The sequence below is a fragment of the Epinephelus moara genome, chromosome 18 (assembly GCF_006386435.1).
Source record: "Epinephelus moara isolate mb chromosome 18, YSFRI_EMoa_1.0, whole genome shotgun sequence".
Taxonomy (NCBI): domain Eukaryota; kingdom Metazoa; phylum Chordata; class Actinopteri; order Perciformes; family Serranidae; genus Epinephelus; species Epinephelus moara.
Window position 1 is genome coordinate 6,311,229 of NC_065523.1, and position 16,769 is coordinate 6,327,997.

At 42.1% G+C, this 16,769-nt stretch overlaps 1 protein-coding gene across 2 annotated transcripts in view; it reads right to left on the reverse strand.

Moving 5' to 3' along the window:
- The window catches only part of jupb (junction plakoglobin b), a 313,084-nt gene that overhangs the window by 154,218 nt on the left and 142,097 nt on the right, over positions 1-16,769 (reverse strand). For both annotated transcript variants that reach the window (XM_050068714.1, XM_050068715.1), the window contains exons 4-8: positions 11,894-12,147; positions 11,564-11,802; positions 779-980; positions 540-684; positions 358-461 (exon numbers count right to left, since the gene is read on the reverse strand). In XM_050068714.1, coding sequence (XP_049924671.1) covers positions 358-461; positions 540-684; positions 779-980; positions 11,564-11,802; positions 11,894-12,147 — 944 coding nt within the window. The remainder of the gene's footprint in view (positions 1-357; positions 462-539; positions 685-778; positions 981-11,563; positions 11,803-11,893; positions 12,148-16,769) is intronic.

The following is a 16,769-nucleotide window of genomic DNA, read 5'->3' on the forward strand; positions in this document are numbered from 1 at the left end:
CAGCCAAAAGAACAACGGTGATCTATTGAGTGGGTAGTAAATTTTACAATTCACCAACCACAGCAGCAGGTGGACAAAAAAGTTGATTTACAATCCTGATGTGAACGCATAATCAAACAAGCTACATCTGCTCATGGGAAAATATAGGTTGTATCCTGCTCCCCTAGCACTGGACACTGGAATCACTACTAATGCTACTATTAAAGTCAATTCAATTTTAACAAATCACAATTTGCCTCAGAGGGCTTTACAGCATACGACATCCCTCTGTCCTTTGGAATAGTACTAGTAGTGGTAGTAGCATCAGTAATATTCTTAGTAGTAGTACTCAGTAGTAGTGGGTGGTTCAATACGTACCTGTTTGGTTGCAGCATCTGACAGATTGCGTAGCGTCCACAGACAGTTCTGAATCAGACGCTGACTGGAACCTGTAAGATGTTGGCCCAAAGCCTGCATACCACCTGCACACAAACATAAACAGATGTACACATACGTCGACACTGAATGATCTACACTCATCTTCAGTGATGTAGACATACCAGCCTCGACAATCGCTGGCTTGTTGCTGGGACAGACAGACAGCACTTTAAGAACACGACTAGTGGTCCACAGCAGCTTCTCATAGTTGTAGTTCCTCATGATGAACACCAGACCCTCTGGGCCCCCATTGGCAAGAATGATCAGCTGACAAAAAACAGGAAGTAGAGGGTGTAATTCTGTAATAAATAAGTGGACATACAAGGATCTTCTACCCAGTGTCAGGGTCTTCTCTCCTCACCTTGCTCTCCTGGTTGCCATAGGACAGGAGCTGCAGACAATCGGTGGTGATGGCCAGGAACTTGGGGTTACTCTTTTTCAGTAAGGGAACCATCCTTTGCAGGCCATCAGCAAGACGCACCGCCATCTTGGCCCCCTCTTGATGCAGCAGCAGGTTGTGGAGGGTGGTGATGGCATAAAATAAGACTGATTCCACCGGTGAACTGCATGAGTGAGATAAACAGAAGAAGAGAGAGAGAGACAGCAGGATATAGAGATTTCATAAAATGACCAAATTTCAAGGGGCATTAAGCAATCTATGACCTTACTGACCTCTATCAGCCACCAATATCTCATTCTACACAAGGTTGTAGGACGTAGGGTGAAAAAGCTTTTGTAGCTAGTGTTGCTTGCTTACAGCACCATCCTGCATCACTGAGAAATTGAAAAGGCAAGTTTGCGTGTGTATGTGTGTGAGTATTTTCTCTTTTCAGAAAGTTGGAAATGTGGAAATGCATCTGGTGAAGCAATCACAGGGGCATTAATATGGATCGACAACTTTTGAACTTATGACTTAACAACAAACCTACTACAACCAACTGCTTTGTGAACATACCTGCAATTTATACAATCAAAAAAAAATTATAATAAAAACCTTTGAACCTTGGATCTTTTTACTCAGTTTTCATTTACAGACTTTGGGCTTTGTCAATACAGCAAGGCATGTCATATCCGTATGACTTTAAGAAGAAGTGGTACAATTTTGATTAGAAGGGTTATCATACATATTGTTAAATTCATTCTAGTTGCATGGCTCTAGTGTTTTTTTCCGTCAGTTGGTACTTTGTTCAGCCAGTTCTCATCTTCAGATCGTCAAATACCAATACTTGTCATGCCTCTCAGTGTGTGACATCGACATCACAGGCAACTTTTATAAGCACTAGGCTTTAATGTACCCCCACCGTGGCAATACTTGACACTAACAGCAAGTAATGTAATATAAAGAGCAGGAAAGTGTGCAAGGAACAGTGGGAAAGGGAGTTGGATGGGTCACACAAAGCAAGACTTTCGACCAGGAAACAATGCTTTATGTCACATGTATAACCAAAAGTAAACATTGTTTTAACCTAAGGTTATGGAATTTACCTACTGTCATTGTGCACTGACTTCTGTCCTGTTTTATGTTTATGTCACATTGGCTACGGTTACATGATGGCTTCTCATTCAGAATGAAATAAATCTGAATGAAATCATTCGGAATTAAAGTTTTTCCAGGTAGTTTACATGAGAAATATTCATTCCGAATGAGGGTTTACACGGGAGATCAGTTTAATCGCCTTTATTCAGGTCTGCGCAAGGTTTGGGGCAGGGAAGGTTTCTGATTGGATAGGGGGCGGGGCGGATGTTACGTGTTTACATTTACCGGAAGAAAACACTGTAGTCCTCGCTCCGGATAACAAGATGCTTGACGCCGCCGTTCTTAGTGCCTTTTTCGGGCTTGTTTTGCTTATATTCTTGAAGCAGCAGTACGACAACAATCTTGTTCTGTTAATGCTTCATCTGTTGAGGAGGAGAAGAGAGGTAGAAGGTCGAAGAAGGGAGACAGAAGACCGTGCTTTGGCGTATGGAAACCGGTGAGTGCAACGAATCCGACTTCTCTATCTCAGCCCGTTGCTATGCGCGCTACGTCATCGCACCAGAAGGGCAAGGAAACGAGCATGCGCAGAAAGAACGGAATGGCTGGAATCGGGTAGGAGCATAGGGTAGGAGGTGTATACAAGACAGAAAAATTCTTCCATTCGGGTTCTGAAAAGGAATATTCCACCCCTGTGCACCCGATTAGATTTTCTTCTGGGTTGGCTGTTTTCATTCGGGTTGAGGTGTTTACAAGGAGCATTTCTATTCGGGTAGGGCTTCCAACCCGAATGCAAAAGGAATACATGGCTCCATGTAAACGCACGTATTAGGTTAAGTAACTAACATACTTATTTTACCCAAAACATGACCTTTATCTAAACCTAACCAAGTACTTTTTTTGCCTAAACCTTACCATAATCCTTTCACAATATTAACCATGTTACCATGTATTTCAGCTGTGAGTCACACATAGGAGCCATGTTTCCACCAACAACTTTAGGTATTGTACCTTTTAGAACCATAAGTAACACTTTGGACATGTACGTAGTCCCTAGATATTTAGCATTTCCACCACAGAGAGTACTCTTAAATGCTCTTACTCAGAGCTCTGTCCAGTTCTGTAGAGGCCTGTACTAGCCTGAGTGTCAGACTGAAGCTCCCAGAACCTTCAGTTTGACATGGCTTCCATTGAAGGCGATTTACAAGGGGGAGGGAATTAGATTTTTTCCCTAACCAATCAGTAGAGATCAACGACTCACCCAGAATCTGACGTCATTAGTATCCATGCCTCGGGGGTGCCGAAAACAAGCGAGCATTGCCCGTTTAAAATGTCTCCGTCGTCGTGCACGCCCAGCTGCATCGCCGTTAAATCCAGTTTAGCAGCTTCCTTAATTTGGTCCTCCATTAACGCGAGTAGTGGCGAAATACCTCGATAGCATCGTTAATGTGGTCTGTAGGATCTGTAGCGGTCGCCATTGTTGCTATCCTCACCAGTTACCCACCGGCGTACAGCTTGACATCAGCGTGGCGCTGATTGGCTAATCGCTAGACCCCCGGCGTTCATTGGTCCGTCCATCGTTTGGACGAGATAAATCGCAAATTCATTGCAGTATGCCAGACCAGTAATGCAAGCCTACTCAGTTGAGTGGGCGGGGTCTATGGTCTGGAATCAGGCTAGGCCTGTACTACAAAGCCAGTTAAACTTACCCAGGATATCTTTTTGTTATCTGGCTTAACTAACCCAAACATTGGCCGTCTGGATAACCGGTACTACAAAGCTGATTATCAACTAGCTCAGTAAACTCTGGTTTTTCCTATCCAGCTACGAGCGTGTTCATGTGAAAGAGACGGGGTTAACTGTGTTCCGGTGTTTCACCGGGTGTCCCCCAGGGGTCAGTCTTGGGTCCACTTCTCTTCATCATCTACCTCCTCCCCCTGGGCACAATCCTCCGTCACCATGGGGTCCATTTTCACTGCTACGCCGACGACACACAGGTCTACATCTCCTCCAAACCCACCACTCCCATCCCTCCCACCTCCCTCACCACCTGTCTTGAAGACATCCGGAGCTGGATGAGCAGGAACTTCCTAAAGCTAAATGGCAATAAAACCGAGGTCCTGCTCATTGGCTCCAAATCCACCCTCACCAAGTCACAACACACCCCAGCTCCACCCATCATCATTGACGGATTCCCTATACCCTTCTCCTCCCAAGTCAAGAGCCTCGGCGTCATTCTGGACAGCACCCTCTCATTTGCACCTCTCGGCGTCATTCTGGACAGCACCCTCTCATTTGCACCTCATATTCAAAACATCAGCATTCTTCCACCTGCGCAACATCTCCAGACTCTGACCCAATCCAGCACTGAAATCCTGGTTCACTCATTTGTCACATCCCGCATCGACTACTGCAACACCCTCCTCACCGGCCTCCCCACCAAACTCATCAACAGACTGCAAATCATTCAGACCTCGGCCGTCCGGATCACCACCTGCACCAAATCATCTGACCACATCACCCCTGTTCTCATCCAACTTCACTAGCTCCCTGTTCAATACCGCATCCACTACAAAAACCTTCTCCTCACCTACGAAGCTCTGCACAATCTAGTCCCCACTTACCTCTGTGACCTCCTTCAGGAATACACCCCCTCCCGCACCCTCCGCTCAACCTATGCCGGACTCCTCACCATCCCCACCTCACGCTTCAGTACCGTGGGTGCCCAAGCCTTCAGCTGCTCGGAACCCAGACTCTGGAACTCCCTCCCCCTACACATAAGACAGTCAGACTCCATCACATCATTCAAATCCCAACTCAAAACCCACCTGTTCAAACTGGCATATTCACTCTAACTGGACACTGTAGACTACACTTGTTTTTATGTTGATGTTTTGTTTTAATGATGTCTTTTATCCTCTATGCTCTGTAAGGTGACCTTGGGTGACTTGAAAGGCGGCTCCAAAAAAAAAATTATTATTATCATTATCATTATTATTATTAATAATTGTGAGTGACACCATGAATGAAGTTGGCTAGCAGTAGCAAAAGTGTCTGTAACTACGACACAGTAAAATGTCACTGGTGATGGAAGTAAACAATAATCTGCAATCTTTCAACAGAAAATGTAGAAACATTAAAAACACTATCCTTAAATTACATGCAGGTATCGCTGAGGTATGGGCCTATGTGACATTAGTATAGAGTATTTTTTGCTGTTCAGTTGGATGATGCTGATATTACTACTCTGAATATAGCACAAAAAAAACTTTTAAAGTAATGCCAGACTGTTTCTGCTACTGAAGTAAAGGGTGGAAAAGTAGTTAATGACTGATGAGGGCTATCTGACCCAAATGTGGCATTTATAACAACGGGAGCCAGTTAACAGTGTGTAGATTATTTTACAAATAAAATATTATCTGTTTTATCCTAGTTCATCACATAGGTGTCTCATCTGAAATGCAGTGATGGAATCAGAGTGTAAAAGTAGCAGTGCATAATTTCAAATAGTTCTAAAATCATGTGTTTAGTGTTGTAAACAATCTCTCCATTTGTTAAAAGCAGTTTTAAAACCAGTGGAAATAGAACCCTGAAACCATGAAATGATTCTACTGACCTATAACAAAATATAGGCTCCTCTTTTTTACCCCTCACTCCTTTCATGGCTACTTTTTTCTTCAGTGATCTGATTGGTCAGAGGTTGGGGTGTTGACAGGCTGTGATCTGAAACCCCGAAATGAACCTGCTCTGGAGCAGTTCAGCTGTTCAACGTAAGTTACCATGGTGGTTTATCCCGGTAAAAAGAGTACCAGCTTCGTAGGACTGGAAATCCAGAGTTAACCCTCTAAGTTACCTCGCTAACTTCAAATCCTACTTCATGGTACAGGCCTCTGGTATTTCCTCTTCACTGGTGATACAGAGGAATGTCTGAACCTTGTTTATTGTCCATACAATGAGGTTGCATACCGACATTTTCAAAACAAACAAAAACAGAACAGGCTGGAGAGAGTCTCTATCGATGGGATATTTCAAAATAGTGGGTTTGTGCATTGAGTCCTTGTCAGGCAAGAGCAGGGGTGTAGTGCTGCCACAGCACACTGAAATGATGTTCCAACACGTTTTTTGTCCCTCTCTGAGTGAGAGACAGAATATTCACAGTTCACATAATCTTGTAGAAATTCTTTTTTTTTTAAATGCTTGACGACCCAATCATCACTAAAAGCATATGTCATTGAAGAGAGACTATACAAACAAATGGAATGGTCAAGTTGTCATATTGAAATTTAAGGTGTATCGATAGTCATGTTGTCAACTAGTGCAATGAGCAACATGCAAGAAAATGTCCCCTCAAAATTTACCCCCTTTGCACAGTGATTGTTTTTTTTAAGTCTATAGTTGTTAATTGTTAACTAGTAAAGATGAAAAGGCAGCAAACCATTTTTAAGCAAAACATCCTACTGACCAGTCAACGGACTGCAGTGTTTCTAGCTCAACCTTTTAGAATTGGATCAGTGTGCTAGGTACCTCAACAGAGTGGTGACAAAAGCAATACAGAATAGATCCATTCTATTGGTACCAACTACAACTTTTCAGCATTGAAATGCAAAAATAACCATTCTAATGTGTGGCTAATGTGTGACTGCTTAGTTTGAAAGGAAGCTTAAAGAGTTCCCTGTTTGTTGCTATAAGACACTGTTTCTATTGTGTCCTTTTTTTGTGTCCTGACTGAAATATCTCAGCAACTACTGGATGGACTGCCACGACAATATCCTCAGATAGTCAAGTTTCCCTCAAGAAAAATTGTACTAATGTTGCTGATCCTCTGAATTTTCATCTGATGTTGTCATTTAGTCAAAATTCCAATACTTTATGACAAAGTGGCTGTAAAACTAAGGGACTCCTTACAAACATGGTATTCAACCTGGGGGCGATGCCTTACGTCGAGTGTTGTGTTTCTGACGCGCATTCTCGTCAGCTCGCACTGGGTCCTTTTGGCATTTTTTGGATAAGCTAGCAAAACCATGACTTAAAAAGTTGTTTAAGAATGAAATTGTCACTACATCAGTAATACATGAGACAGATAGTCTGTAAAAATAATCATGTTCCTCCCCCCACTCCTTGTGCTTTAATAGCATTTGCTAGAATCTACCATGGCTCTTGGAAAACAACCAATCAGAGCTAAGGAGTCTCTGATGCAGCAGTCAATCATATCAATCACTGCTCTTAAACTGTGGCCAAGCTGTCAAACTAGGCAGCGCTGAGTAAATATGAATCAAGATCCTGTTACTGCATTGCCTATCTCTCACCTCAAATGATTTCAGAAACATATTTTTTTTGCGCCAGTCAGTGGGTGGTGCTGAGTCTTGGTGACAAACTTTTTCATTTTACAGAAAAACAGTACTTCCTCACAAACCATTTACAAATCCAAGTTTTGGCAGTACCTTAACAATAGGGTTCCACCAAAATCTGTTTTACATTAGAACTCTATTATAGATTTTGTGTTAACTGAAGCAGCTGATAGACAATATTTTGCACAATGTTCATATGTTTAAATATAACCACAATAACAAGAAGTATATCAATAAGTATTTATTGTTACTACATGGTGGTGCAGTGGTTAGCATTGTCGCTTCACTGTTGCCTCCCAGCAAGAGGGTTCCTGGTTTAAACCAGAGTTTGCATGTTCTCCACGTGTCAGCATGGGTTTTCTGCGGGTACTCCGGCTTCCTCCCACAGTCCAAAGAGATGCAGGTTGGGTTAATTGGTGACTGAACTTCCCATAGGTGTGAATAATTGTCTGTCTCTATATGTTAGCCTTGTGATAGTCTGGTGACCTGTCCAGGGTGTAACCCGGCTCTCGCCCAGTGTTAACTCCAGCCCCCCACATGACCCCCAACAGGATAAGGGGTTACAGAAAATGAATGAATGAATTGTTTTTTCAGATAACTGTATTCTGGTCAGGGTGGGAAACCCTCTGAAGCAGCATTTTACATGAAGCAGGCTCCTCACTGTTTAACTTGCTTCTGAAAGCTGGCACCTCTAAACTCAATATTAAGCGTGCAAAGTCATCCAGTGGGCTGGACTGGACAATTTGGTGGGCTTCTTTTGGCCTGCGAGCAGTATGTTTTACACCCCTACTCTACACAGTGAGTTTAACTTGCCTCTGTCAGGGTGGAGGTTTAGCCTCCCTTTATGTGTAAAAAACAGCTACAGGAGTTCTTAAATTCCTGCAGCGACTTTTAAAACAAAATCGGATTTGGTTGCCCTGTTAGTAGTTGTGGATGTGATATGGTGCTCCCTGGGTTATTATTTGTTTTGGTCTTCTGTCTCTTTGTTTCCTCTGCCAGTTTTGGTATCAAGTGAAAATGACAACAGTGATGTTGGCCTTAACCAGTGCACTTATGTTTATTTGTGAATGTATTAATATGTCATATGGGTTGCCATTTTCATTAATTGTCTGTATGTGGTATTTACTGCTAATGACTGTTGTTTGGAAGCCAAATTATCCCTCAGGGACTCTACATTAAATGATATTTAGAGTATAAATGATATTTAGAGTAGAAATAGATTCACGAACACAGTTAACCAAGTAAGGGAGGAAGAGAGCAATATAACAGTATAAATCTAATATTACAATAGTAAAGCTTATTTAAACTGATATTCATCTTAAATCCATTGATCATACATGTAGTCTGTCAGTAGGAGGATGTCGTAACGATTTATATGGAGTTTTCTGATATTAATGCCTTTTTCCTGTGTCTAACCAGATTACTGCCCAGTACCACACACACATATAAAGACTGTATTGTATGCAAGAGCCTACAGAGGGTGACAGTGGCAAACAACAAAACCAAACATCCTGAAAAAAATAAAAGAGAGGGGAAGTGAGGGTGAGAGAGGGTGTTTTAATAGGCAGAGGTGAAGAGGGACAGAGAGAGAAAAGCTGCATGTTAATAGCATAAATGGAAGTCACACACACCAAACAGGCTGCTCTCTTGGAAGCTTTTTTAGTTTAGATTCTTTTAAATTCAATTTTCTTTCATTTTCTGTGTGAATTAAGCTCCCGAATCAATTATAAGTGTGAATTATCCTCCTCTGTTAAGCCTCAGTGTAAGGGATTAACTCTGCAGCCCTGCTTGGGGGTTGGAAAGACCCAAATTTGGTGCTAAAATTGAAGGCTACCCTTGTATCATCATCTGCTACAGTTGGCTAGTTGGCCTCTGATTGCCATTTTGGAGGTGGAAAGCTTTCAGTGGCTCTCCATTTGGCAATCTGAACAACTTTAAATTTCAACCCACTTTGAGTCTTTGCTAAACTTCTGAACCCTTTTTCCACAGCACAGATTGCAGAGAGGGTGGTCTTCCATTTTTTTTTTTTTAAATCAGCATAAAAATAAGCAGCTAAAGATCCATATGTTTCTTTTAGGAGCTGGTTAAATACCTAATATGGAGCTAAAAGAGAGTAAACATTGGACTGACGCTCATCAGGTGGCCAGAAATGACCCTGAAGATAATGATAATATTGATTTGTAAGTGTTGGACGTTTCAATAGACAACAGTTTGATAGTCTCGCCACCAGACAATCAGAGATCTCCGCCTTCTGATAGTCTGGGGACACTCCTTTCTAAAGTGTGTTTAACACACCGGAGAAAACGGCCGGCAACAAAGCAACACCTCTTGCATTTTTTAAAAGGACACGCCCTCCCAGAAATGTGCGCTCCCCCTTTTCTCGTCCGCAAGGAAACAAACACACAGAGAGCCTGAAAATGGATGCCGAGAGATTTAACTCCGTTTTATCAAACGTGTGCTCAGTCCACAAGATTGTGGAAATGAAGGACTTACAGCGACTTTGTTTAAAACTTTTAACGCAGTCGGACTATGTTTACGAGCACAAGAGTTCAGCGAGCCACCGAAGGACCGCCTTGCGGATTTACTATTGGTTCTGCAACGTAGGGAGTTTTATTAAACTCTGAAGTTGTATCCGCCCATCTAAACACAAAATCAGGGAGAAAGACATCAGTCTTTAGTTAAGCAAAGCGTCTAAAGACTGACTTGTGAGTCTAACAGTTTGATAACTAATTTTGCCATATCAAAAGATGATAATATGTCAGTGTTGTGTTCGCAACTTACTGGTGCCCCGCTGTGGTCAAAAATCAGTAATTGCAGGTTTAAAGGATCTCTCTCATCCCAATGCATAGTTTTTACAACCCAGTTTAAATGAAACCACACCCACGTATGCATAATGGAAGTGGGCTGTCAGATGTCAAGGCCCAATTATTGACTGCCAGCCTGAAGCTTCAGGTAGTACTTGCTGTGGTATGCTGGCACCCTATGAAGTTGCCCAGGTTGAGTTTATCGGTGGCTTTGAACAACAACGTTTCCAAAAAACACTGTGGAACTCTCTGCCCTCTCACAGAAAGACAGAATGTTGGGTTTTAGATGGCCCTCTGCCTCCTCTAAGCTATCTTTATGTCTTGTTTACATATGCATGCCGCCCCTGTGTTCATGTGTATTTTATAAATAGTGGGGGGTTGTGAGACAGAGGCACTGTGAGGTACATCCATGGGTGGACTAGCCAGCTAGCAGCAGTCTCTTCACCACTGGATCAGCACATTTTCCAGCTTTGTGGTCTTCAGGTGGGGGGAAATGAGACATAGGTACATCCGTGGGTGTGCTGGCTCGCGAGCAGCAGTCTCTTTCAAAAGCCCTGGCTAGCAGTAGGCTAACAGTCAGTTATCGGGCAAGAAGTCTGGTAGCCCACTTTCATTATGCCGAAGTAGGCATGGTTTAATCTGATGTGGGTTGGTTTACATTTTTCTAAGTCAATTTTCTTCCATTTTCTGTGTGAATTAAGCTCCCAAATCAATTATGGGTGTGGTCTATCCGACTCTGTTTAGCCTCAGTGTAAGGGATTTACTCCGCAGCCCTGCATAGAGGTTGGAAAGAGTTTGGTTTGGTGCTAAAACTGAATGCTACCCTTTTATCCTCATCTGCTACAGGTGGTCAGTTGGCCTCTGATTGCCATAATGGAGGTGTAAAGCTTTTAGTAGTTCAGTGCCTGAGACTCTGCTAAACTTTGGTCATCTTCTGAACCCTTTTTTCCCACAGTTTGCAGAGGAGGTGTGGTTCATCTGTCTTTTTTTATCAGCATAAGAATAAGCAGCTAGGCTAAGACCCATATATTTCTTTTAGTGTTGATAGAGACCAAAACAGAGCTAAAAGAGAGTAAATGTTGGACTGACTCATCAGGTGGCCAGAAATGACTCTGCAGATAATGATACTGTTGCTTTGTAACTGCTGGATGTGTCAACAGACACCAGTCCGATAGCAACTTTCTGATCACTGGATCAGCAAACCTTCCAGCTTTGTGGTCTTCAAGTGGCTGGGAAGAGACAGAGGGGTCGTGGGGTACGTGGCTTACTAGCAGCACTCTCTTTAAAAGGCCCTGGCTAGGTATAGGCAATATGTGCTTGACATCTGGCAGTCCACTTTCATCATGCAGAAGTGGCCGTGGTTTCATCAAAAGTGGGTTTAAAAAATGATACACCCGTTCTTCGCCAGGAACACCTCTGCAGTCTAATGGGCAGATTGCTCCCTAGGGCATGAACAACTATTTTCAATAACACCATGTTCAAACCCACTACTGGTAAGGCAAAATTGCCAGTATTTCTACCTTAGCATGCGGACAAGTGCTGGTATCCCTCCAGACTTGAAAATGGCTAGCAGTCCTTCCCTCTGATGCGACAGGCTGTGCAGCACGCTGGCTGCACAACGGGCTGTCTCCATGTCAACCGCTGTCGTCATGGCGCGCACCACGGCACCCACCATGGCCGGAGACTGCACCAGTACTCGACGACTGGCCTCCTTACGGGTCAGCTGGTTGACTATCATGGCCGCCTTGTTCACCACAACCTAGGAAATAGAGCAGATAACTGTGTAAAATAGAATGTGTCTGGAGGCTCAGTTAGCAAATTCTTAGTAAGTCAGCCTAACAGAAGCATACCGGATCATCATCCGCCAGCAGCTTGGTTAGCTCTGGTACCGCCCTTGTGGCCAGCTCGGCGTCGTCCTGGTAGTTTATCAGGTGGACTATAGCCGTCTTTAGAAGCTGGGAGGGTTCAGCCAGACGCTGCACGTTGCTCTGCTGTGATGGATCTGATTGAACGGGCATGGCTGCCTCTCCCTCCACCAGGGTCTCTGGGAACATGGCAGCCCTGACACGCTGAGCCCGGGTTAGAGAGTACTGAGCATCTAAATCTGTCACAGGGAGATAGAGAGAGAGAGAGAGAGAGAGAGAGAGAGAGAGAGAGAGAGAGAGAGAGAGAGAGAGAGAAAATGTGAGACTGCTAGTGTGCATGTGTGTCTGAAAGCAAGAGACATCAAGCAAAGAAGACGCCGCAACAAGACTGAATGGATTGTTTAAATAATGCTTAAATGTGTAATTAAAGTCGGGAGATGAAGTTTGATTCAACATCTAGCTAACATGATAATGAGTGTTATCTGAATATATTATTGAGTCCAATTTAAATCAAGTCTTTTGCATTAGTTCCCCAAAGGACAAATACTGAGTTGGAATGGGCCTCATTAAATGTGATCTAATTTCACTAAATATGGCTCAATCTGGTTTACTCTGGACTTAACAAAGCAGAGACATTGTGTGTGCCTCAGCACCAGCGGCATATACAGTGACACAACTAAATGCAATATTATTATGCATATCTAAATTAATGTGTTGAATGGTTTGTGGTTAGTGCTGACTCTTTGTGACTTGAGGACTGTGGTTGGATGTTCTGACAGTCCAGATACATAAAGACAGGCTCAGTTTTGGGCTGATCTATCCCCAATTCAACCCTCTCAACACTGGAGAAGGAATCCAGTATGGGACCTTGGTTGGTAACAATGTTTGGCCAATGTTATCTGGTCTGAAAGTCCGTCTGAAACTTCCCAAATTGTGTAGACTCATTGAGGCTGCGATATTTTCAAATATGTTTGAGGATTTAAAATTTGTATGATTACAGTTCTGATTATATCAGAATGGGGCAGCAACATAAACATTCAAGCCCTTGAGGCTGAGATTAATGGGCATACTATTGACACATATTGAAACTGACAGGTAAAATGTCACCTCCAACTCACGCTGAAGAATAGACAATCTGTGTTGATCTCATTCCCCGACCACTTTCTCATCCAGACTCATTTAGCCTTCTGCTGTTGTTTTTCTCGCTGCAAAGCATTTTTAACACTACAGCAAAGTGTTGCACTATGTCAGTCTCCATTTTATTTACATCTGCTTCCCCATGACATCATGCGAGGTGGTGCATTCATGCTCTTTTGGCATGAAGATCTTTATTAAATCCTCTATTGTGTGATGCAATGTTATTTTCAAATCTTGCAATGTGTGCATGTTTAAGATAAGAGAGGAGAACATCTGTGAAGTTTCTCCCTATGTACATGATACAACCCAATTTCAACATAATTTATGATTTTAAAACTCCTGTAGTCTGAGCCTGGCTTAAGGGTGTTCCAGTGGAATGCTTTTGATGGTCCATATTGAGTGCTTCTCATCTATTCCCCCTTCATCAGGACAAAGTTTGTTAGTGCCATCCAAAAAGTATTAGGCCACCATTAAAGGTCCCTCAGACATTGGAACCAACTACCAATGCCTTAGCTACATGGGCTGCACTGCATGGAGATCAAATACATAAAACCATGATTGGGCAATGGACACTGTACTCTGATCATAGACCAGATTTTCAACGTTTATGGGGAGAAACACTATGTATGCAACCCAAACAAGCCACATATACGGGTAAAATAATGCATTATTGTCTTTTATATATGGCTTGTAAATGGTTGTAATGTTGAAGTTATAAAATTGCCAGTGACACAGCTGTGTTAGGCCTGATCCATCACGGTCTCTTTACTGTGTTTTGCAATATTTGTTTGGCCTCAGGTTTGACACTGAAACTTTATACCTCAACAGCTGTGTGCCCTTGTCTGGATACAGCGTTCACTGGAGCTGAGTTGGGTAAGGGTTACTTTAAAAGTAATCAAAGTACTTTACTGCGTTACTTTTTTGAAAAGTAAACAGTTACTTTACTGCGTTACTCCCTGCGTAAAGTAATTCAAGTACTTTTAAAGTACTTCCAATGTTACTCCCTGGGAAAAGTACCTTAAGTACTTTTTACGTACATTTCCTATTGGGCAATGGACCACAGGGCGCTAAGCCTACATTTTTTGCCTCCAACATTAAAGTTATGGACCACTTGTCCTTCACTGAGATCCGATTCTCCCATCACAGCCGTCACTTTAACCAGTAGAAACACAGAACGATCTGCTGCCATAGACAACTGTATGACAACAACACCCCAGCGTTTTTAATATTTCCTCTAGGGATGTTACCACACAGAGTAAAAGGGGGAAATGATAGTGTGAAACAGCAGAGGCACTTTGTCAACCCGCTGAGTAATTGCCGTTAAAGCTATCAAGCTAGCAAACAATGTTACTTCTTCATAATGGAGACGGACATAAAGTAAGAAAATTAAAAAATAGTGGCGGGGCTTTTACTCACCACAACTGCAGAGGCTACCAGCTTCATTTGAAACAATCTACATTATAGACGGGTCATCATTTATTATTCCCTCTGTGTCTTTATATTTTTACTTTTTATCTGCTCCTGTTGGCTTCATAAAGTTAACACATCGTGCCGTCATTTCAAATTCAACACTTCCTGAATTTGTTTCAAATTAAAAGGCCCTTATAACCTTGGCTGAGAGAATCCCTTCATTTTCTAAATAGGCTTTTATTGTGAAACATTTGTAGGAACTTGTTGTGGAGGATACAGTAGCTTGAATGTTTGCATACGGTACTTTAAATGTAGCTCCTGCCATCTGCTGGCGCTTTTAGGTGACTGCAACAACATTTCGGCTGGCACATGAACAGACACAGTGACTGAAATAATAGTAAAAGTAATAAAAATAGGACAAGTATAACCTGATGACATCACACACGTCATGAAAGACGACCGGGGATAATTGGTGAGTACCATCGTGTAGTGTGTCATGTCTGTCGGCCAAGTCACGGCACGATTTTATGTGTCCACGATTGTGTAATGTGACATAGTGACTTTCAGAACGGGCAGAAAAGTTGTGTAGTACTAGTGTGTACCAGGCATAATGCAAGTCCTGAGTCTGACCTGTCTGTCAGCAAGTCCTCCTCCATCTACTGAGTTGTGGGGATTTTACTGACGATCCTGCGGAATGTTTTACACTCCACCATAGACAATGGCAGCATTTCTTCTACCACGTTACTTTGTAATGCGTTATACCCAACTCTGCACTAGAGTGATAGCATCCCATGCATCTTTTTATGTGTTATTTTATATCCACTGCTGAAGCTTCCAATTGTAACAGAAGTACCTCATTTTTTACCTTTTGTATGCCTCCACATAGGCGACAGCTGTGGCTGTAATATATTTTAAGGCTGTCCGTATATACGTATGTACCATTCTAGCAAAAATGATATCTTAAGAGTGCCTGAAAGGAATTTCTTCAAATTTGGCACAAATGTTGGCTCCCTGTCACAAGGATCTTGTATAACTTATTTTCATAAACATATCTCAAGAAGGCCTGAATTTGGCACAGACATCCTCTTGAACTCATGGATGAACTGATAAAATTTTGATTTTAAAAGGGGTCAAGATCACTGTGACTTCACTTTCATCTATTCTTGGCCTTCACAATATCTTCTTGGACTTACGGATGAACTGACTTTGATTGTCAAAGGTTGAAGGTAGAGGTCACTGCAATCTCGTCTGTTTCATCTTCATAGGCACAATGCCTCAAGAAGGAACCTTGAGGGAATTTCTCTAAATTTGGTGCAACGTCCTCTTGGACTCAAAGATAAAATAATAAGATTTTGGTTGTCAACAAGGTCAAGGTCCCTGTGATCTCATTTCCATCCCATCCTTGTAAGTATGATATCTGAAGAAGGCCTTGAGGGAATTACCTCAAATTTGGCACAAATGTCCTCTTAGGCTCAAGGATGAACTGAGTGAAAGTCAAGGTTATTGTGACCTCAAAAAACATGTTTCTGGCCATAATTCAATGATCCATACGCTAATTATTACAAAATTTCACATACATGTCTAAAAGAATAAAATATATGAAGTGATGACATTTTATATCCAAAAGGTCAAAGGTCAACTTTACTGCCACATCTTAATGTTTTGCAGGAACTCTTTTCTGGCCATTACACAAGGTCATAACTCAGAAACAGAAGGCGAGACATTTGGTCATGTATATTTGGTATCGGAAGACGTGTGTGAACCCCATGTTTTAGATTTTGCTTCTTTGCAGCAACATCCATATTTGAAGCATTGTCAACTGTCATTCCATTTGGACATTCTAATTACACAAATGCTAATTAGGATCAACTTGCAGGCACTTTCAATTTATATCATTATTATGAGACCACAGGTGCAAACAATTCTGTGGTACATTTCACAAATGTGATGTTGACCATTGACTGTGAACCATGAAATTCAATGGCAATCCATTTCATCTTTGTGGAGATATTTCAGCCAAAAGACATTGCTAAGCTGCTACTATAGGGGCACTTTTCAAAACAAATATTTGAGAAACATTTCTCTGAAACCCACTCCTTACTCACTTGAAGAGCCTCTGAAATGCTTTTTGTTCCTAAACAGTATTTGAACCTTTCAACTGCAAAACTTGATGTAGCTAATTAGGATGATAAGTATGCATTTATGTATTTAAGATTTACAAGATGAAGCAGTGAAATAATTGCCAGGATTAACTGAGCAGAATATAACCATCTGCTGTTGAACCTAGAGGATGGGTTTTTTTATACATTAACTG